The 22,813-nt window shown below is 40.4% G+C and overlaps 1 protein-coding gene across 6 annotated transcripts in view; it reads right to left on the bottom strand.

The window, feature by feature from the left end:
* The window catches only part of EVC (EvC ciliary complex subunit 1), a 97,492-nt gene that overhangs the window by 42,464 nt on the left and 32,215 nt on the right, over positions 1 to 22,813 (bottom strand). For 5 of the 6 annotated variants that reach the window (XR_016349392.1, XM_089777804.1, XM_006128202.4 and 2 more), the window contains 5 exons: positions 20,466 to 20,624; positions 15,727 to 15,943; positions 14,145 to 14,290; positions 8,711 to 8,809; positions 4,314 to 4,526 (listed from right to left, as the gene is read on the bottom strand). Coding sequence is in view for 5 of the 6 variants with exons in the window: in XM_089777804.1 (XP_089633930.1) it covers positions 4,314 to 4,526; positions 8,711 to 8,809; positions 14,145 to 14,290; positions 15,727 to 15,943; positions 20,466 to 20,624 (834 nt within the window). In the remaining variant the exon portion in view is untranslated. The remainder of the gene's footprint in view (positions 1 to 4,313; positions 4,527 to 8,710; positions 8,810 to 14,144; positions 14,291 to 15,726; positions 15,944 to 20,465; positions 20,625 to 22,813) is intronic. The other variant, XM_006128204.4, reaches the window with a different exon arrangement.

A 22,813-nucleotide genomic window follows, 5' to 3' on the forward strand; every position in this document is an offset into this window, starting at 1 on the left:
CAGATTTCAAAATAAGCGGCCTGTTAATTTGAAATAACGGGGTTGGTTGTGTGGATATTCTGCTTATTAATTCAACCTAAGGGGAGTTATTTTGGAATAAAGCCCTAGTGTAGACCAGTGGGTGTATTAAGGTTTGAGAGGGATGCAACTAAAAGGCATGCTAGAGATTACTTGAAAAGAGGAGCCATTCCAATCACAGGCTGACAGAGGGAGGTAAGACGCACATAATATGTCAAAACTGATTGTCAACGCAGACTCTACCTGACCTTTGTAGGAGTCAAACTAGGGATCTGGAAGGCTCATTGATGGAAGTTTCTTCTTCCTCCTGTGTCTCTGTACATTTTGCTGCAGCTTTGTTTCCTGGCAACAGGCCAATTATGAGATCTGCTGGAGCATCACTAACTGTGGGCTCTGTTCTCAGCCAACGGGAAACTGGAATAGCTCTCCACTATTCAATCAAACCCATCCAATTGTGTGAGTTACTCTCAGACACAGCGGCAAATTGAACACAGCTCTGAGCTCACTTGCATGTTCTCTCTCGCCATCCCCCCTTTTCAGTTTAGAATTTAAAAAGGAAGTGAGGATGCTGACATTTTTAGCACATATGCTTTTAGGAACACCAGCGGGATGGAATATTGCTCCACCAGCCTGTAGATGCATGCTGAATACCAAGTAACAAAGTTAACCAAGCCCAGCATCCTGTTGTGTATAACCAATGCACTGATCTTAATTTATTTTCTCTAAGTTGTGAGCTAGGGGGCTTTCAAACAAATTGTTCCACATTCATTTTCGTTCTTTATTTATTCCTATTTGCACCTGTTTCCTGTAGGTTGCCAGGCAAAATTAAACTATCAAAATGTCTCTTAAAAACCCCACAAAGCAATGAAATAGGAATTTTCCTTAAAGGACTCCCATCCCAGATGTGCTTTAATTCACTAAATGCAAAGAAACATACACTCAAAAGCAATACAATACACTACATGTTAAAGGCCTCTTGAACCACCTTGGTAAAAAGGCTACAATCCCTTTAGGAAAATACTCTGGAATTGAAGAGACTAAAGAATGATGTAGAATAGCTAATCATTTGCTCTTATATTCTTCAAAATGCAGTTGAACAGTGTGCCATACATAATTATGCCTGGTAAATTAAAACATATGTAAATCTATTACATATATTAGTTCCTATCTCATCCTTAGCTCTGTAGTAGCTGAATGCCTTCCAGTAGGGCATCAGAGCCATGTCTTCACTACATGGAAGATAGATGCTGCCGCAGTTGATATTCCGGGGTTCAAATTAGCGGGTCTAGTGAAGACTCATTAATTTGAACTGAGAAGACTCCCCCATTGGCACCAGTAGTCCTGCTCCTCACAAGGAGTGAGGGAAGTTGACGGGAGCTAAATTCCCGCTGGCCCCAAAACACAATTTAAGATACATTGACTCCAGGTACATAATTAATGTAGCTGGAGTTGCGTATCTTAAGATACACTAAAAGAGGAAAGTTAACAGGCCCAGGTGACATGACTAACATTTATAAGATGGTTCATTCTCTCATCCTTGTTTCAGGGGAAGAATTGCATGGTCATGAAATTTTTGTTTTAGCTGGGTTTTGTTTTTTGGTGATTTTTTTTTTTAAACATGCACCCCAGAGAAGACAGGTCAAAGATATGCCCCTTACATTTGGAATGGAATGTGATGAGACCTTTGAGAGTTTTTAGGGAAATGTACTCAGTACACCTATGCTGATATAATTACACTGCTACAGCAAATTGGTAGACACCTTCTTGCTCACTTGGGGGGGATTCAGAGTGCCCTTTTGGGGAGTTAGTTTAAACCACTTCAAAGAGTCATACAATAAATGGGGAATAAGACACCCCATATCTTGAAAAAGAGCATCCACGTGAACAGTTACACCAGCTATAGCAGTATAATTATACAGGCACATTTCTGCCTGTCCATTTCCCAATGTAGACAAGCCCTTTGTTCCTGTGGAGGTTTGATCCACAATTTTGGACAGACCCTTGTGAAAGCCCCTTGCATAGACAAGTATTACATTGAAAATGTCCTGTAAAATGTCAATGGTGCTTTAGAGAGGGATGTGATCTATAATAGATATTCCTATACTATAATTTGATAACATAGTACTATAGCATATAACTGTCTGCTATAGCATTTATTCTTTTCCAAAAGAAAGATATGAGACATTATCCTTTCCTAGCCATCCCATTATGTATGTTGCTATACACTAAAACCTAGGGTTGCCAGATGGTTTCAATAAAAATACCAGACACACTTGACATTACATCACAATCTACATTACATCTTATTTAAAAAATACCGGACGTTTATATTTTCTCAATTTGTTTCCTGAACAGAGAGCTCAAATACTGGACTGTCTGGTTCAAAAACGGACACGTGGCAATCCTACTAAAATCAGAGGGTCTTCAACCACCTCATTTAAATTTGGAATACATGCTCAGGATTGAACTGAACGGTTCCTGAATTCTGGCCTACAGTGCTATCTAAACAGCTGTTATCCACAATTTTCACTCCACTGAGGAGGCTATGTAGTGTACTGTTTACCTTGCAGTGGCACATACACATGCTTCACACAGATACAATTATTGTGAAAATGTGCTGGAGGCCCCTAGGTCACGGAGGATAAATATAAATGACTTTGCAATAAGGCAGTTTGCAGAGCAAGCTTGATATCTCAATACATTTTGTCACTAACTAACTTCCGATTTTTAGAAGATGAGGTAATGGAACTATCCTATTAGCTCTCTAAGTCAATTAAAGCCAGTTGTACTAGGATTTGTGGAGGCCTAAATGGCATTATTATAAAGTGATTCTAGACTGTTCTCTTTCTCCTTTGCTTTCTTTATCCTTCTTTGATCCATTTTCTAATTTCCTTTCCTCTTTTGTCTTCCACTTATAATTGTGAATTTCTCTGCCTTCTTGCTTATTCCTCCCTAAAATGCCACATTGTCTTGGTATTTCTAGTTCTGGACACTACTTTCAAACATCTGTTTTTCCTGACCATGCACAGCTGTTTGACATCACTTCTGTGTCACAACCTTCCTTGGGCTGAAATCCATTCAGGTGGAGGGAAATCTGACTCATGAAATATATGACCCTGAGCTCACACTCCCATCTCCCTTTTTGTCACTATGGGCATGATCCAAAGCTTCCTGAACTAAGTGGAGAGGCTTATCATTGAATTCACTGAGGTCTGGATTAGTTCCTGATTCCTTTGTAGCTTTATTGGCTTCAAAGATGTCACCCAGGATTAGATTACCTTTCATTCAAAGAGCTAAAATGACCTTTTGAAAAGTACCCGAAGACTGGGTCGCTCTGCCAAATGGAATGCAGTTTAGTACTGGCTTTATTCATATTTTAAGTGACTTTCTCCAACATATAATCAGAGGGTAGAGCAATATATATAAAAAGGAGGTGGGAAAATATACGGATTGCATATGATTCTTGCTAAGTAGATTAAGACACTTGCAAAGATGTAACGTTATGAAGTCAGATGTTCTCCAATTAGTTACTAGTCTTCCCTAGAATTTCAGTTTCTAGCACTCAAACTAAATTAAGTATTTGCAGGATTGGAACCTAGTTTTTAGTGTATTTTAACATTTTGGAGTTCCAAATGTGTGTGCAACACAAACATAATAGGTGACTAAAATATCTTTTGTTTTCAGAACAGCTCAAATAACAGGCTAGTTAGTTCCACTTTCTGATGAAAAGAAAGATAAACTAAAAAAAAAAATCACAGAAAGGCAGGTGGAGCATACCTAAGAATTTCCCTTAGTTTATTGTTTAATATTTTTATAGTATCAAGTTTTCTAAATGAATGTAAAACTACTGTATGGAAAATCACAGAATTAGTTTAATAGGAAACTTAGTAAGATTTCACATATATATCGCTTTTCATGGCAGCACCTTTAAAAATCGTTGGGAAGAAGAGTTTCTTAAACAACTGTGGCAGTTGGCAATAAAAAAATACTAATTTAATCATTACCTTATTTTTTGATCCAATTTGAGAATATAACTTCACTGGATTACATGCATTTAATCAGCTAATGAGATCATTGCAGATAGTATTGTTTCTCTACTACATATATAAATGTGTATCAATAGGTGCTATATAACCAAACAGGACCATTAATGTGTTTTAAAAGGACAGATTAAGTGAAAGCCAAAGCAAGTGGTTCTATGGAGAACACTGAAAAATTAGTGATAACAGACTATAAGTATGAAATAGTTTGTGACTTGAGAATTTTGATATCTGGCACAATTTTTTAATCCATACCTGTTTTTCTTGTTGCAATTGTTCTTGGAAGAGCTTCCATTGCTTTTGTCTACAGTTGTCCCATTTCTCTAACATAAGGATCAAATTCTCCTGACATTCTTCTTTTAGAAGTTCACATTCTCTTAAAGACAGATCAGTCTTGGTAGGTAGAGTCTGAAGAAATAACTCTTGCATCAACTCATCTAAAACATGGGAGGTTCTAGAACCCAGTTCCTAACAAAACAAAGAGACAGATTCTTTTATGTCTTTTCTTACATTTCATTGCCTCGTCTATTTCTCCTGCTCTTTCTGTGCATCCCAATTCTCCAGCCTTTCACAGCCCTTCATTTCATTCTCCCACTTTTGATTTTGTGACTTCTATCCAGCTACTTCTACCTAGTTGCTTGTTCTCGCTCGCTCTCCTTAAAAACTATCCTTATCCTCCTCTCTCCTTGCCCAGCTCTTTTGGAAATCATCATCACTCACCTAACTGCAGTGGTCATTGCAGAACCATCACTGATGCCCATCAACCAATTGTCTCCACCTCTGATGATTGTGTAACAGTGCTTAAGTCTCTGCAAAGGCCATTCCACTTTATGTTGTCAATCTCTCTCTTCCTCTCTCTACCTTCCTTTTGGAAATATTTCCCCTTTATCATCAATAGTAACTTCCAGATCCTTCCCCTGAACTGTTCCCCATACCTGGTTTTATTTAGGCCCTGGTCCTGCCATCACTTAAGCACATGCTGTTTTATGCACATAAGTAAATCAACTAGAGTTACAGGAAAGGACAGGTCTTGTGGTTTAAGCTCTGGCCTAGCACTCAAAAGATATCAGTTAAAATCATGGTGATGCCACAGACTTCCTGAGTGATACCAGGCAAGTTACCTATTCTCCTTCTACCTCTGTTTACCATCTTTAAAATGGTAATTGTACTCCCTGTCTGCCTTGTCTTTTTAAACAGGAAGTTACATGGAAGAGGAATATAAATAAAGCACTTAGCCCAATGAGTCCTCAACAGGGCCACTTAGCACTACAGTAATACATACAGTAACATGAATTATAATAGTCTCTGTGTGTTAATGAGTTTGGGCTATAGCTTTGATTCCACAAAGATTTATGCATGTGCTCACCTTTAAAATATGCTACTACCACTGAAATCACGGAGTATTTAAAAAGAAAATTTAAGTAATTTCTTACACTGGAGGACACAGTGTAACCAATGGAGTTTTGACAAATGATATTAGGGTGACTAGGTTCTGGTTATAACTGAACATTGTGCTTGTGAAAGATGAAAAGCACCATAATGTGTGTGGAAAGAGTGCTATCCCTTTAAAAGCAGGGCAGGCTGGGAACCCACTTCCAGTATATAAAATAAGAGATTAGCAGTAAGACAATAGTTTGGTTCAGACTTTGTTGAAAGACAGGCTTGCGCTACTAGTGCAAATGGCTAGTAATGGACCCAAGATTGGAGGTATGGGTTGTGCCATAATCTTTATAATTCTTAGCCTTTGAACTCTAGCTGATTCTGCACACACTTGTGTCATGGTGGAAACATCTAAAATCTACGTTAAACACACAGACAAATATACTGCAAACTTCCTTTCTTTAATCTGTCTACGTGCATCAATCCAAGGAAATACTTTCTGACTGAGAGGGGAATTCAGTCTTCGTACTCATTTGATCTTTGGCTGCAGTAAGAAGATGGGGTGGGTGTAAAATTCTGACTACTGTCAGATATATGATTTTGTGACGTGGACCTCTATGAACTGAGAACCAGTTCATCCTGTATGCAATACATTATCTTGCAGCAATCAGCAGTCACCAGCCTGGATCTGAAGTAGACACCTAGAATCCATATACCAGTACCCAACAGTGTCATCCCACCATATTTGTTTGGAATCATAGCATTCAACATGGGGCTCCATGTCTTAGCTGCTGCATTCTGTCCAAATTGTGCAGAATTATTTAATTTTCTCATGGCTCTTTTACGGACCTCAGCACCAGATCTTTTCTGTGTTTCAGAAACATTAGTGAGTTTATCATCACAACAGGCCAGTGAGAGGGTGTGTATTATTACCGATTGGAAATTAAGGCACAGAGATTAAGACCAAAGTATCCACTAATCAGTGTCCCCTGCATCTGGTTTTTCAGAATAGTTAGCGTAGTTACAGCACTTTATCTATTCAGGCCACAGCCCTTATTAACTTCATTTGGTTTTGAGTCTTCAGCATTTTAGTAAGTTGGGTCTCAAATGTATCATGTTGTACCCTCAGATAATCAGGAATACAAACTATTGATCATAGATACAAGAATCATACGTAAGAGTTCTGGCACCATCTTCCTTCCTCCAATGCTGGTTTTTGCCCATTTTTAACAAACTACACAATAATTTTTTAAAAGGTAAAATGATCTAAAATAATTGCGACAACACTTGCAACGTTATTATAGGGACAAATGAACAACTTTCAATATGCAATTACTAGTGATGTCTGATCCCTAGACATGAGCATATTTGGTCCAGAACATCTCTTTCTATGAAAACACTCTCAGAGGGAATGAGGGTGAGGGAAGAATCAATGACTGTCCATGCAGGTCTCCATGCAGTGTTTCTTCTCTATCCTCCCCCGCTTGGAGAAGGAGTTTCCACCACCCAAAAGGTTGTTTTATTGAGCATTTGGGAGACCTTTGCAAAACCCTAATAACCAGACTGGATACTGGGAACACTGAAAGATCCCTCCACCCCATTCTGTGGTGCAGCAGCAAAGTTACTCAGTGGCTCCTCCAGCCTAATGGCTAAAGTGGTCTCTGCAGGCCTAGGTCACTTCTGCCTGCCCAAAAGACAAGAAGAATCCAAACAGCAGGGGTACTCTGCCATATTGAATCCGTGTTGTTTTATGCCAAAAAGTGATTGGCAAGATTGTTTTCAGTGGGTTTGCACAAATATAACTGAAAACAACAGAATTTTGCCTGCATGTGGAACTTATCTTCAATACAATTATACTGATATAACCCTTGCATAGACACAATTGTTCTGGTGTAAGAGTGGCCTTTTTCAGTTTAGTTTAAGGGGTTTAACCCCATATTTAGAACACTCACCCCCAAAAAACCCCTCTCCCACCAGAATAAGTGTGTCCATAATGGAGGTTATAGCAGTAAAACTAAAAAAATGTATTGTAGTTTTAACAGATATAAACACAAAGCCTTTAATAACAATTCTAAGGATGATGCATGTCAGAGCAGAAACCAGCTCACTCACCTATAGCAGTGTAGAATCAGAATTGCTAACAATTAAAAAAAATAATAAAAACTTATTTTTGTTATTAAAAATAAGCAGATATGAGTATGCAGAGAGAGCAAGACTGCTGGGTGAGAAGGAATCATTACAGCTTTTCTAGCCATAACTGCACATAATAAAAAACAAAGAAACCCTCCAATTAGATAGCATTAATTTTCCTCGCACATGCACATAAGATAACAAAGCATGAAAACTTCACCAGTAGCAACAATTTCCAATTAGTAAGACCAAAACATGCAAAATATTACAAATCAAAATATTAATTTAAATGTGTTTGAACCAACACTGTCAATAATCTAATGTAATACATTAACTCAGTACAAAAACTCTATCATTAAATCAAGAACCCTCACCTAATTTCCCTATCGTTTTATGGTTGGGGTCACCCTAACACTTTGTGCAAAGTATTAAGGCACCAGATACATTTTCCCTTTTCTGTCTTATATTTTGCACTCCTGCATTCCTGCTGAAAGCACTGTTTGCTGGTATGATCACAGGGCCCCCTGGCTGATGCATTCACCACTTGGCTATACTCTTAGCTGAATACTGCAAGCCAAAAGAAGGGTAGCAGGTTACAAGGTGGTAGGTTGCTGTAGCAAGGTGGTCCACTATGACATGAGCAGCTGTCTCATTTGATGGACTCTGCAAACAGGATGCAAACCAAGGTAAAGTGGCAGGGTAGGCATGTGGTTAACAATGTTTCCTAGTTCTAATTATCCCTTGGAGATTGTGCAAGTAACCTTTTCTAGTTGAAACATCCAAGTGTGTGGTTACTTAAGACAGGAAAAATTCTGAAAGTCTACAAAAGAACATTCTCCCTTACATTACTAAGAATTAACTTGTGCTCAGAGAATAAGTCTCGTGTGTTCTTCATCTAGTGATAGGAATTCCACATTCACCACAGAGCAGGAGGAGCCCAAATTCATTTTCAGTTGTGACATCCAGGTCTCCCAAGGGGAAAGACTAAATCCCAAGTCTATTAGTGTACTAACCTAGTCTTTTGAATGCTGCACAGTATCTAATAACTGATAAATCTCTGACATTTCTATGTCTGAAGTCTTTATAACTGGACTGCAGATTTTCAGATTTTTTGCAGACACTAGCAGAAATCAACAGGTCACCTGATAGAGCTCAGCAATGGCCTCAGTGCTTCGGAAGTCATCCTCCTCTTCAAGATCATGCAGTGTCTGTCTCTGCTTCTCTAACATTTCATGGAAGGCCTAAGATTAATAGATACAAAATAGGGAAAAATCTTGTAAAAATATATCTTTCAAATAGTGGAAACCATTGTTGGAATGAAAGCTATTGACTGCTAAACAAATCAAGGATGCATTTTGACAGCATCAGGAATCCAAGAACTGTAAGAGCTAGCAAGGAAAAACAGCATGCTGTCCCACCTGAGAGGGAAGTAAGGTCACTGAAATGATAGTGGCTATGCACTTACAAAGGGTCATTAATAAGATCACCTGGGCAGGAAACTCAGCTTTTGTGTGCTGAGTGGTTGAAGGACCGTTTCTGTGAGTTCTGATGATCCTTTAGAAAGAAGTATGGCCAGGTATTATGTGAGTCTGTCTAGGTTCCCATGTTTATGTTGTGGAGAGCAAATACAACAGAGGTGGCCAATCCATGGCTCGCAAGCCACACGCGGCTCTTCTCCCCCAAAAGTGCGGCTTGTGAAACTGCTCCTGAACGCCCCTCCAATAGCCCCCGGCCTCCCTATGCTCACTGGGGCGGCGATTCAAAATGGCACCTAAGATAGCAGCCATCAATGGGAGACTGATATGGCCAAAAAGCCTAAGCTTGTTTCTTAAAGGGGCAGTCTCCTTTTTTTCCCCTTGACAATTGGGGGGAGGGGGGGAGGGAGAAGGGACGGAAGGAGGGCTTTTTTTTGTTGTTGTTGCCTTTTTTCTGGTGCAGCTCTTTGCATTTTTTCCACTGTTTAGGCTCTCTTTGTTAAATGGGTTCGCCACCCCTGAAGTAGAAGGTCCCTGGGATGAGGTGATAGAGTTTTTCTTTTGAGTTTTTTGGGGAAGGATTTGATGGTATTCTTCAATTCTTAGGTGAACTGTGATATGGGGTCTTTCTTGAGTTCTTTATAGTAGATGGTGTTGGAGGCACTTAGACACCACAGAATGTGCTCCAAGGCAAAAGTTTGGGATACACAGCTTCACACGCTTAAAACTGCCTTCATCAAAAAGAATAGTAATAGAAATGTAGCCGTGTTAGTCTGGTGTAGCTGAAGCAAAATACAGGACTATGTAGCACTTTAAAGACTAACAAGATGGTTTATTAGATGATGAGCGTTCGTGGGCCAGACCCACTTCCTCAGATCAAATTGTTATTTATTATTTATTTCTTTCAAAATAAACTATTTGATCTGAGGAAGTGGGTCTGGCCCACGAACGCTCATCATCTAATAAACCATCTTGTTAGTCTTTAAAGTTCATCAAGAAGAGCACTCCATCCAATAATCAGATCACATCATGGATTGGGCCACCCCAATATCCCCCCAGAAACCTGCATCAGTGGGGAATAAAACCTGACCACACACCCTTAGTAGTTATCACAGAAACAGGAGAGCTGCTATCTGTAAAGTTAAAGTTTACACCAAGCTTACTGTAGGAATTAGAGGCTGTAGAAAAATGTAAAGATGGACTGTACACATTTTGAATAGCTCGTGGTTGTAGACACATCGTGTTTTGGGCCATTAATTAGAATCACTTACATAATACGGTTCTATGTCAGTTTTCCAAACAGCTGTAATTCCCTCCTAGCCTTCAACAAACGTATCATTGTCGTAACTTTTACTATGGAAATTATGGGTTAGATGTCCAAGTTATTTATAAGTTTATGGTATGTAAAAATGAAGACATTTTCTTTGCACAATTGAATTATCTTCCTTTTGCAGAAGATAGCTTTAATACAAAACTTCTTAATTTAATTTAATCTGCTCTGGGTGTCTACCAAGAGGTCCATTAGATAGGATTACAAACAAATATTAAAGGGTCTAGCGGATAGCAAACTGCATAATGATATTAACTGTTTACATTTGCTCAAGACAAAGAGCCACGGAGATATAAAATGCCATTACAGATTTTACATCTGTTTTAAATGGCTGGAAGCCTGTTCCTACAGTGATGTTTTTTCCCCTATGCATTATGGAGAGTGTTCTTTAACCAAACTTCGTCAAGGAAGCACTGCAGCCAAAATATAGCAATTACATTATCTAACTTACGCAATGCAATTATAAAGCTTGAACTGCAATAAGTTGTAGCATTGAGATCAGCAAAATCTGTCAGCTAGTTGTAATGGAAAAATCTCTCACAATCTAGCTGAGTTTTTACATTTAAACTGATTTTTAAATTCATGGAACAATCTAATATTGTGAGGAGGAACCTTCCTAAGAAGAAATTATGTCCTTAAATCATTTCTTTCCATGATAGTTGAGGATTAATATTAAAATAATGTAATTCTATAGTTCTCTGCAAGTACAGAAGTCATGATGCTTTCATCGATTAGGGTTTCATGACTCTGGTAACATCACTTAACTTTTTGCCAGATTTGCTATAAGATTACATTATTTTTTATCAAAGTGATATGTCATAAGCCAAAGTATCCATGAACTACTGCTAACATTAATTCAAAGCAGCATGCCCCACCAAGTGACATGCAGCTAAAATTATTCACAGTTATCTTCTCATGTGACAATTAAATAGTCTCCCCTACTCTGTGAGCTTTCAGCATAAAATTTAAAGCCAGAAGGCACCATTCGATTATCTATTCTAATGTCCTGTGTAATACAGCCCATACAACCAATAACATTTATTTGACTAAAGCATATCTTCTAGAAAGGTATCCTATCTTGACTGAATCCCATGCTCTTCCTTTCCCAAATCCATCAATCCTTCCACTCTCCAAACACCAGAGTCATCTCTCTCACTCCTCTTGGCCAACCAAACTTCTCTGTGCCCAGTACTGAAGAAGGGTTTCTTTGGATGTCTCCCCCACCTAATAGCTGTTCCTCACAGCAGCACTAGTGTGGTAGGTAGGCAGATCACCCTACAGCCTCTGCTGCCACTGGTGGTAGCAGACTGTTTATTGAGATGGGTGATGGTAGGGAGTGGGTAAGCTGGTGGATCACTTGTGGAATAGGTTCTTGAGAAAGGCAGCTCTTCCCTGACTTGTGCTGGTCTCCCGTAATTGGTCTGAGGGGGAGGCAACAGAAGGAATGGGTTTTCCTGTGGTGGTAAGCTGGGAGGAGTCAGGCTTCAGTCCCTCTCTACTGCCAGCTCTTTAACTCCATGCTGAAACTGGGGAAGCAAACACCAGGACTTTCACTCCGTACAGCAGTAGGACATGTCTACACTACAAATGTAAGTCGATCTATGTTAGGTCGACTTACAGTCAGCACAGTAATTACTGCAGTAGTTCATGTCCACTTTATCCTCCTTCTGTTGGCTGTGCATGTCCTCACCAGGAGCACTTCTGCCAACTTAAGAGGAGCAGTGTGAGGGACTCAAGAGTCCCAGCTCTCAGCTCACCATGTAGTTCACTGCTCAGCATGTAATTTGCTGACTGCCCCCTTGCTCTCGGCTCCCCGCACCTCTTTGATCCTTGCCAGGACCACGGCTTCCTCCCTCCCCTGCTATCAGCTCCCCAGCAGGAACGCAAAGGTTGCACCAAGGCTCCCAGCTCTCGACAGGAAGTTAAGTGGCTGAACAGAGGCTCCCAGCTCCCCACTTGCTGCATGGAGGCTCCTGGTTTCCTGCTTCCTGCCCAGAGCCTGGTTGCCACCAAATTGGGAGCCCAGGGGCAACAGGCCTCTAGCTGGAGTCCTCTCCTTGTCTCCTCCCCTGCCCAGGGCTTTTGTTCCAACATGGAATTAAGAAGAAAGACAGCCAACAGCCCATGTCAGTAACCCTTAGTCGCTACATAGACACTGTGTTGCCCTAACTACACCAACATAACTCCACCTTCAAGAGAGGCAGAAGTCTAATTGTCAGCACTTTCATCAGCAAGAGCCAGGCTGTAGTGTGTGCACTGACATAATTAAATCGACGTCTGCTACCTTATGTTGACCTAACCTTATAGCCATGGTGTCCAACCAGTTCAGAAGCAGAGTGGCTATTGCTATAGAGAATTAGCTAAACTCAATTAGTCAAGTAGCCCCGATGTTCAAGCCAACTAGCCACACTCAACTGACCAAATAGCCACATGTGGTTAGCAGTTAGCATGTTGGACACCACGGCTCAATAGTTAGGCCAACTCTTAGCCCTGCCTCCTTTTCTTCCCTTTGTGTGTTGCTGACTGCGGAAGTTTTATGGCATCATTTCATGGACTTTCTCTGGATTGTGGACAGAGTATGAGAGTCCCCCTTGCTGCAGTACCACAGCGATGGAAGAAGCAACCACAGCTCTATTATTCGTTATGACTGTGTCTATACTGGCGGGTTCTTGCGCAAGAGTTCTTGTAAAAGAACACGTCCACACCGCCATGTTCTTTTGCGCAAGAGTATCCACGGCAGTGTGGACGCTCTCTTGCGCAAGAAAGCTCTGATGGCCATGTTAGCCATAGGGGTTTCTTGTGCAAGAAACCCCTGCAGCATGTCCACACTGTCTTCTTGCGCAACAGCTACTGCGCAAGAGGGCTTACACCTGTTAGAAAAGAGCATAGCTCTTGTGCAAGAAGCCCTCTGCTCTGATGTCGTACTGTAAATCTTCTTGTGCAAGAGCAGGCGGGCAGTGTGGACGCTCTGCGGAAGAATGGCTGTTCTTGCGCAATAATCTACCAGTGTAGACATAGCCTATTAGTACTGTTACATTAGCACATAAGAAGCTCTAAACATGCTCTGCCAGGCCATGTGCTGTACCTATCCAAAATAAAAGATTTCCTGCCCTGAAAAACTTAAAATCCAAAAAGACAACATATCATAAGTATTATCCTCTCTGGATTACATGAGGGGGATCTGAGCCACAGAGACTGAGGACAAGTTGATCTAAGCTATGCAATCTGTTATGTTACTAGTGTAACTCAAATCAACATAGCTTAGATTAATATATCACAGAATCCACACTATCCTCGGTTAAGAGAAGAAACTTTCCTGTTGATTCTCCTTACTCAGCTCGTTCTTATGGAGTACTGGAATCAATGGGAGATTAAGTGGCAGCTGATTTTAGCAGGTTTTCACTAGACCTGTTAAATCAACCCCCGGTGGATCAATCACTGCAGCATCAATCCACCCCGTAGTGGAAACATACCATAAGTGATGTGCCTCAGGTCACACAGGAAATCTATACTTGAGCTAGGAGCATAATAGCTGCCCAGGCAAGCAAGAGGTGGCTAAGTTCCAATCTTGAAGAGGGCTTAAAACTTTAACAAGCAACTCTAGTATTCTGGAACAAACCTAGACAGGCCTTTTCCCCATCCTGTGCCCTAGGCTACTGTGACGGTGTCAAAGGACAAAGGATGGCAGTTCCATTGGACAGAGAGCCTTACAAAATGTTACCAGAGCCCTAAAACAAACCAGATTGTGAATATCAATCTTTATACAGTCACCTTCAGAAACTCATCAAGATCCCTTATTTTCTGAGCTTTACTGAGATCTCCTTGTTGATTTTCATGAGCTTCTTTGAGCTCTTCTGTCTTTCTTGCACGACATGCCAGGAGTTTTATGATCAGGTCTTTACTTTGTTGGACACAGTCTGCAACAGAAAATGTGAATGTTACAACACAGAAATATACAATTTGGGGAAAATAAGTGTATGAGCTTTCATTTATGATTTAAATATGGATAAAAAAGCTTGCATTCAAGCAATTCTATTTATATTTTTTAAATAAATATATTATATTGTAGGGATGGCACCACTGTCTAATGAATAGGGCACCCGACTGGCTACTAGGACTTCAGGGTTCTATTCCTGGCTGTACCTCTGACTTCTTGTGGGATCTTGGACAAATCTTAAGGGAAAGATTTCAGTATACACTGTTTTTTTTGTTTAGTTCTGTGTGCCAGCTTGAGACATTTGGGGTCTAATTTTGGACCCTTCACAGCTCCAGATGAGTTTGCCCTCCAGAGCTTGTGTGTGTGTGTGGAACATGCACACCTGTGTGACTATAAACAAACAACCCTCTCTCACCTTTGTCTTTTCATTTGATATTCATTCAACCCCCTCAAAAGTACTACAGATACCTTCATAATTCACTAACCCTCCACCAAACTCATGAAACTAAAGATTAATACAGTACATTAATGTTCTATTGTGGCAGCAATGCTGCAGCCCTACCAAGGTGTTTGAGCTATGTTACGTTCCTTGCTGTGAAGAGATAAAACAGCACATTACATACAAATCTGCACATTAGTCATGCCCAGAGCTAATTTATTATAAACTTCGGGCTGCTGATGAACAGAAATTCTCTGACTAGTCATCTGAAAGTCTTTAATAAAAATTTACCCAGTGCAGGCTATATGGCTGTCCTAGCACCGCAGAATGTGCTGCACCCCAGAAGCAGCCAGCAGTAGGCCCAGCTCCTTGGTGAGGAGGGGGGAGAGTGTATAGGCCTCTGTGCACTGCCCTTGTCCTGAGCACTAGCTTCGCCCTCCCATTGGCTGGGAACCTGCTGCTAGCTGCTTCTGGGGAGCAGCATGGTCTGCAGTGCCAGGACAGGTAGGAAGCCTGACTTAGCACCCCTGCTGCACTGTGGACTGGAAGCTGCTCAAGATAAACCCCTCCTGCCCCAGCCCCCTCATACAGCCCAAAGCTCTCATCCTCAGCCCCACCCTGGAGCCCACACTCTAGTCAAACTATATTGGGTGACAGGCATCACACTATTTTCTTCAACTGGGTCATGAGAAAAAAAAACTTTTAAAACCACTGGGTTTACACCCTTCTCCAGAGCATATGCCCCCTCCCATCCCCCAAGAACAGCAGTCCAGAGCCTCCACAGTATTTAGGCTCCTCATTTCCATTCCTTTGAGCATCTGGGTGGGCCAACATTCCTTGTTTGTCCATTAGCATGCTTTTAAAGAATGAAATTTCATCTACTGTTATGGCAAAGTGAGACAAGTTAATAACAAAATGAAGCTTGTAGGTCAATGAATTTTAAAGATGAAGGTCCAAAATAACTGTTTAAAACATACCATTATTGCAATGTGCTACTTGGTCCCAGAAGGCCTTGTGCAGGCCTGTTAATAGCTCCTCCTTCTGTGCAACAGAGAGGTTGCTCTTTATAGCTAACTGGTCCAAAATGCCAGCTACAGCATCTAGTCTACATTTACTTTCTACTTGTATCTTTGTCTTCAAAAAATCGACCTTTTTTGCCATTAGCTCCCAATTAAATATTCTTTCCTGAATATCCTGAAAAGAAAACAAAAATACAATATAAAAATATCAGTACTGAATCTCTGCAATATGCTGAGGCCTTCATTAACCCAATCAATACTGAATGATGCAACAGACAAAACCAGTGACACTAAACAAAGTATACTCCAGTGAACCATTCATTTGATTGTGTGTGCACTCGCATCCTAGATGGAGTCAAGCAAAGCGGTCTACATTTTCCATCCAGTGCTTGCTGGCTCCTTAAGGAATGAAATTAAATCTAAAATTAATGAAGCAATGTCAATAATAAATTAGCATCACACATTTCAATATTAAGCACTGACTGATGTTGAAGGTGAAAAGATTCACTAGATGGAGCAAAAGGACAAGCCATAAATATTTTTTTTCTACAATACTGCCAAGCTGGTCAGCTTTCATTTAAAGAATGAACATTGCTCTAGGACTATAATACCATTGTACAGTGAATCCCAGTACACTGAGATTACTGAATGTATATAAAACTGTGTAGCTCAGTAAATGTATTGACAAATAAAAGCCATTACAGACTGTCAGCTGACATTACACTATGGCACAGGAAACCCAGGTTCATAGCCCATCTAAGAAATCTTGCTCTTTAGGCAAATGGTTCATACAATGGCTTAAAATGGAGAGGGTGCATGAGGCTGGGAAACCAAGTGCCAGCTCTAGTCAAGGCAGGAGGCATTTCTTAAGAGCTGACAAACTTATAGCTGGAAACCAAACCAGCTCAACCAGGGCCGGATTAAGACCTTTAGAGGCCCTAAGCACTGAAAAGATTATGGTGCCCCCCATATGTAAATCAAAATAAAAACAATATTATACCGTAAAATCTCCCTTTTTTTTTTTTTTGGTGCCCCTGCTTTGCTGGTGCCTAAACATGTGCTTAGTCTGCCTATTGGGTAATCCAGCCCTGAGCTTAACTGTTATGTTAGTTTTGCTCAACAGAGGCAAAAGACTGTAATTAGTGATTAGACTCTGTGATATGCTTGTAAGTATTAATTTTACTTGTAACGGTTGTATTCAGTGCTACAAGGAAATATTTATGCTTTGCTTTATGGCTGTGTCTAGACTGGCATGATTTTGCGCAAATACTTTTAATGGAAAAGTGTTTCCATTAAAAGTATTTGCGCGAGAAAGCATCTATACTGGCATGTGCTTTTGCGCAAAAGCATCCGTGCCAATGTAGACACTCTCTTGCGCAAGAAAGCTCCGATGGCCATGTTAGCCATCGGGCTTTCTTGCGCAAGAAATTAACATGGAAGAATACTTGCGCAAGAGGGCTTATCCCTGAGCGGGAGCGTCAGAGTATTGCGCAAGAACCACTGATTTTGTACATTACAAAGTCAGTGTTCTTGCGCAAATACTCGCGGCCAGTGTAAACAGGCGGCCAGATTTTGCTCAAAAGCAATCATTTTTGCGCAAAATCATGCCAGTCTAGACGCACCCTATAAGTTTAAAAGTGTTTGCTCTGAACTTTTCAGAGGGGTAGCCTTGTTAGTCTTACGTTCAAAAACCTTAAAAAAACAAAATACAGGACTATGTAGCACTTTAAAGACTAACAAGATGGTTTATTAGATGATGAGCTTTCATGGGCCAGACCCACTTCCTCAGATCAAATAATGGAAGAAAATAGTCACAACCATATATACCAAAGGATACAATTTAAAAAAAATGAACACACATGAAAAGGACAAATCACATTACAGAACAGAAGGGAGATGTGTGGGGGGGGGGGGGGGGGGGAAGGAAGGTGAATGCCAGTGAGTTAATATTAGAGGTGGGGAAGGGGAAATGTCTGTGAGTTAATAGTATTAGAGGTGATAATTGGGGAAGCTATCTTTGTAATGGGTAAGATAGTTGGAGTCTTTGTTAATTCCCCTGCGGAGAGTGTCGAATTTTAGCATGAATGCCAGTTCAGAGGATTCCCTTTCAAGTGCAGATTTGAATGTCTTCTGAAGTAGGATGCAGGTTAGCAGGTCATTCAGACAGTGTCTTTTCTGGTTGAAATGACAAGCAACTGTTTTTTCTTTGTGATCCTGTCTAATGTCTGTTTTGTGGGCATTGATTCTTTGGCGAAGTGTCTGAGACGTTTGTCCAATGTACATAGCAGACGGACACTTTCGGCACATGATAGCATAGATTATATTTCTGGAGGCGCAGGAATATGTATTCTTGATCTTATAACTCACTTGGTTAGGCCCAATAATGGTGTCAGCAGAGTGAATATGTGGACAAAGCTGGCAGCGGCGTTTGTTGCAAGGGAAAGTACCAGGGTTGATATTAGTGTGGTATGTCCTGTGGTTGTTGGTAAGAATCATCTTGAGGTTGGGTGGTTGTCTATAGGAGACTATGGGTCTGTCTCCCAGAGATTCCTGGAGTTTAGTGTCCTGTTCCAGTATAGGCTTCCCCACCTCTAATATCATTAACTCACTGGCATTCACCTTCCTTCCCCCCCCCCCTACATATCCCTTCTGTTCTGTAATGTGATTTGTCCTTTTCATGTGTGTTCATTTTTTTAAAATTGTATCCTTTGGTATATATGGTTGTGACTATTTTCTTCCATTATTTGATCTGAGGAAGTGGGTCTGGCCCACGAAAGCTCATAATCTAATAAACCATCTTGTTAGTCTTTAAAGTGCTACATAGTCCTGTATTTTGTTTCAGCTACACCAGACTAACACGGCTACATCTCTATCACTATTCTTAAAAAAACAAGTGGTCCTGCAGCACCTTAGAGACAAACAAAAATATAGACAGTATAATGAGATTTCATGGACGACTTCTTTCACTTCTTCAGATGAATGGAGAACCCAGGTATGGGAATTCTCTATCTTCTGCCCCCTATAAAGCAGGCCTATCAAGATGAAATGGGCCATTGAGAAACATCACAAGTACAAAGGATTGTGAATGGCCCTATTACACCTTAGAAATGCTACCATCAAGGAAGCTCATCTCATGGGCAGGAAGGACAAAATTTGTCATCTCTTTGTTGTTTGACTCTCACAGTGCCAGAGCCATTAAATGAACACAGAGATCCTCAAGGGCAATCCCTCGGTCTCCCCTGGGGATATTTTGAATTGACAGATTACCATATCTGTCATCTTTAGGAATCATGGATGGTTCCTTTGTGTATATGTTTACTAGCTTTAACCTTTCTTTTTACCTAGTTAATAAACTTTTACATAGTTATTACAGGATTGGCTACAGGTGTTGTCTTTGGTGTACGGTCTAAGATACAAATTGATCAGGAGTAAGTAACTGCTCTCTTCAGTCTGGAAGCAATGTGAATATTGTGTGATTTTTGGCATAATGGACTGAATCCCTAAGTCCAGCTTGCCTGGATGGCAAGATAGATTGGGAACTTTGTGGGGATTATCTGTGACTCTGTGGTAAAACTGCTATAGTGATACAGGAGTTCATATTTGTTACAGAGTTGATGAAATCTAATTATATAAAACACTAGGAATAAGGAATGTCTATCCTGTTTTTGACAGACTACGCTAATGCAGGCACTTGTGGTCGTGAGCCTCTCCAGATGCATGACAGGGTGACCATTAGCAGATACTGAAACTAAAGGAGAAGGTGGCCCTTCTCCAAACAGCTAGAAGGCCCATGAAGGTTACGTAAGTAGGAAAAACTTAGTAAATGTTGGGTCCAAAATAAGAAATAATACATAGAATGTACACTTCATATTGAACGAGGCACAAGTGAGGAAAGCCCATGTATGGAAGCCCAGTGAACCATGGTGCAGTGAGATAATCTAATCTACTCTAATTATTTGCCAATGTGGATCATTTGTTTTACTTGAATCCTATATTACACAATCATAAATCATTAGCTACTAACCACTAAATGTTGTACAGGTAAAAAATGCATTCAATGGCCATTGTTGGCTAGATTCAAATCTAATTTATTTTTCTGTAAATCTAAAATAATTCCAATCACATCCGTGGAGTTACCCCAAATGAATACCCCTTGTAACTAAGAAGGATCTGGCCCAATGACATGTTAATTATGTGTAACTGTAGGTGCTTTTTGTTGCATTAAAATGAATATGCTTGTAAATGTTATTGCTTCATCTCTCAAGTCCAGGTTACTAGGAGTTGTTCAGCATCTTCCAAATTAAAACAGGAGAGCACTCAAGACAGAACCCTTCTTAATTTGAAGTATGGCCATCAGGCATGGTAGAATAAATACACTTTAAAAAGATATTTCAGTGCTCAGATCAATTTTTCCCTTTCCTGTTAGGAAAGGGAAGCATTGTTCTTGCTGTGTGCTCACTGCACACGTTAAAATCTGGCAGAGCCAGAATCAAAGTGATGAGAGGTCACTCACTGAAGAGTTTTTACAAACTACCAAGAAAGCTAGTCTCCTAATAACAGTTCAAAGTAAACAGGTCACAGTTAGTAAGTTGTCTACCTAAGTCATAAACTCTGATATAAACATTGTACATTCGCATCATGCTTTGAGTTAGGACTGACTGTGTGTCTCTTCAGCTTTCTCTCTTCTTGTACTTTACCATTGCCTGCAAATCCTGAGACTGGCTTAATAACCCTTCTACTGCAATCATTCTCTCAGTCAGATTCATCATTATCTTTCCTCTTTTGGCACTTGAGCAATTTGATTGGTTCAGGAGAAATTGCTCAGCTTTGTCTGCCTGTTTCCAGAATGCTTCCATCTGCAGAGTGAGAATTAAAACACGTCAACTATTTCCGCCTTTTTAAAAAAATCATACTGTTTATAAACCTGCAAAGTTAATTACCCTACAACACAAAGATGCTCTACTAAAGGCAGCAAATCATTGTAATTCAAGATAAAGCCATTACAAAGTTACCATTTAGCAAAACCATTTCATGAAAATTTATTTTGAAACATGGGAACTCACACTTTTGAAATGTTAGATACCACATATGGTACCTGTTGGCTTATTTTGACTCTTCAGAATAAGAGGAGGTTAGTGTATATAATTTTATGATTGACATTTAAAAAAACTCTCCACATACAACACACTAAAACAGGCTAATTCAATAGACCCCCAGACTTTTCAGGGTCACTGCCCTCCCTCCCCCCACCTCGTAGCGAGGGCTGGGAGCAAGAACATGGCAGACATGGACAGAGGTAAAGGGCCAAGGCTGGACCTGAAGCTGGGGACAGGTCTGGGGCCAGGAGCAGGGCTGTGGCCAAGGGCTAAGGCTGTGGACGGGGCTGAGGTTGGGTATGAAGCTGCAGCTACAAGAAGCTAGGTGGTGTCCCTTCCTACCCTCTGTGGGAGTGGGCTCAGACAAGCTAATTAGTACTGGAGACAGAAAAAAGGCTAATAACCTGTCCTCACTTTCTAACAAGTTACTTTTCTAACAATCTTCAGAGGGTAGCCAAGCTAGACTGTACAGGATAAACTTAACAAACAACAAAAGGTCTGGTAGCACTTTATAGACTCACAAAACATGTATTGTAGATGGTATCATGAGCTTTCATGGGCACAGCCCACTTCTTCAGATGACCAGAGTCTGAAGAAGTGGGCTGTGCCCACGAAAGCTCATGATACCATCTACATGTTTTGTTAGTCTATAAAGTACTACCAGACCTTTTGTTGTTTTTGAAGTTTTTACTAACAATGTTGTGCATGTCTAGCAACATTTTAGTTTAAAACTCCAAAGTTTTCACCAGCTGAGGTTTTGGTAGCTGCTTAGTTTGTAAACATTATATTAGCAACTCAGAAATTATCAGCATATAATGTGGTTTAGGAAGTTATATGGTCCACCTACAGATAACCAGCTTTAGGTTCTGATTCTGTAGAACTCATGTTCAAGCTTAATTCTATACACATGAGTCATTCCATTGGCTTCAATGGGACCACTTACATATATAAAGCTAAGCATTTGTACATCTGTACAATTGGGGCCTTATATTGTAAGCTCTCCACGACAGGAGCCTGGATCTTGCAGTATCCATCCATTTAATGGTTTTATATTACTGCATCACAAGGTGCCCCCATCTTGACTGGGACCTCTAGGTGTTATCATCATACATATTTCTCAGTAATGGTAATAATAATTAAGGGGGAGATTGTGAATAGTGAATGGCTCTTGACTTTCAATGAGACTTGTGCTACTAACTCTCTTCCAAAACAGGCAAGAATTGTACTTGGAAATTCTAGGTGCTTTTTTGAAGGTACCATTCTTCTGTGTATGGTGAGGAAAGGAGAAACGAAACTGCACTGAGGGAAGAAAAAAGCTCTTCATGGACCTGATCTAGCTGGGACTGAAGTCAATGAGAATCTTTCCATAGCATAGTAATTATGAGGAGATGAGTAACTCCATACGTTGGGGCAGATCCCCATCTGATGTAAATGATTATAACTCCATTAAATGACAATTTACATCAGCTAATGTTGTCCCTTGTGGAGCTAAGCCAGGCTACATGACAGTAATAAAATCAGTTTCACACATGACTAATTCTGTAGAATATTAACCAATAACTTATTTAAAGAATTTACTTTTATGGGCTCTCAAGAAATGTCACATGCTTCTACCACTATCAGCTGGACACTTGCTATCAAATAAAAAGAGCAGAGATTAAATAGAAAATCATAGAAGTTCATGCTAGCACATTTCACAAAGTACCAGACATGTCGGAATGACTGTCAGTTTCTTTGTTACAGAGGCCCAGGGCTGGCATAGATGGGCTGTTCAAGTCAGGAGTGAAATGCACTGGCAAATCAGTGTGGGAACTTTATATATAGCCAGCCCGTATGACAGGTCTTTCATACTCATGAACACTAAATTAACTCAAATGCTGGAAAAAAAAGGGGGGGGGGGGGAAGACAGTCTGAGAGGTTCTCCTCTTATTTTCCAGCAGACTAAATAA

Source organism: Pelodiscus sinensis, chromosome 4 (assembly GCF_052426305.1).
Source record: "Pelodiscus sinensis isolate ZL-2025 chromosome 4, ASM5242630v1, whole genome shotgun sequence".
In the NCBI taxonomy this organism is placed as follows: Eukaryota; Metazoa; Chordata; order Testudines; family Trionychidae; genus Pelodiscus; species Pelodiscus sinensis.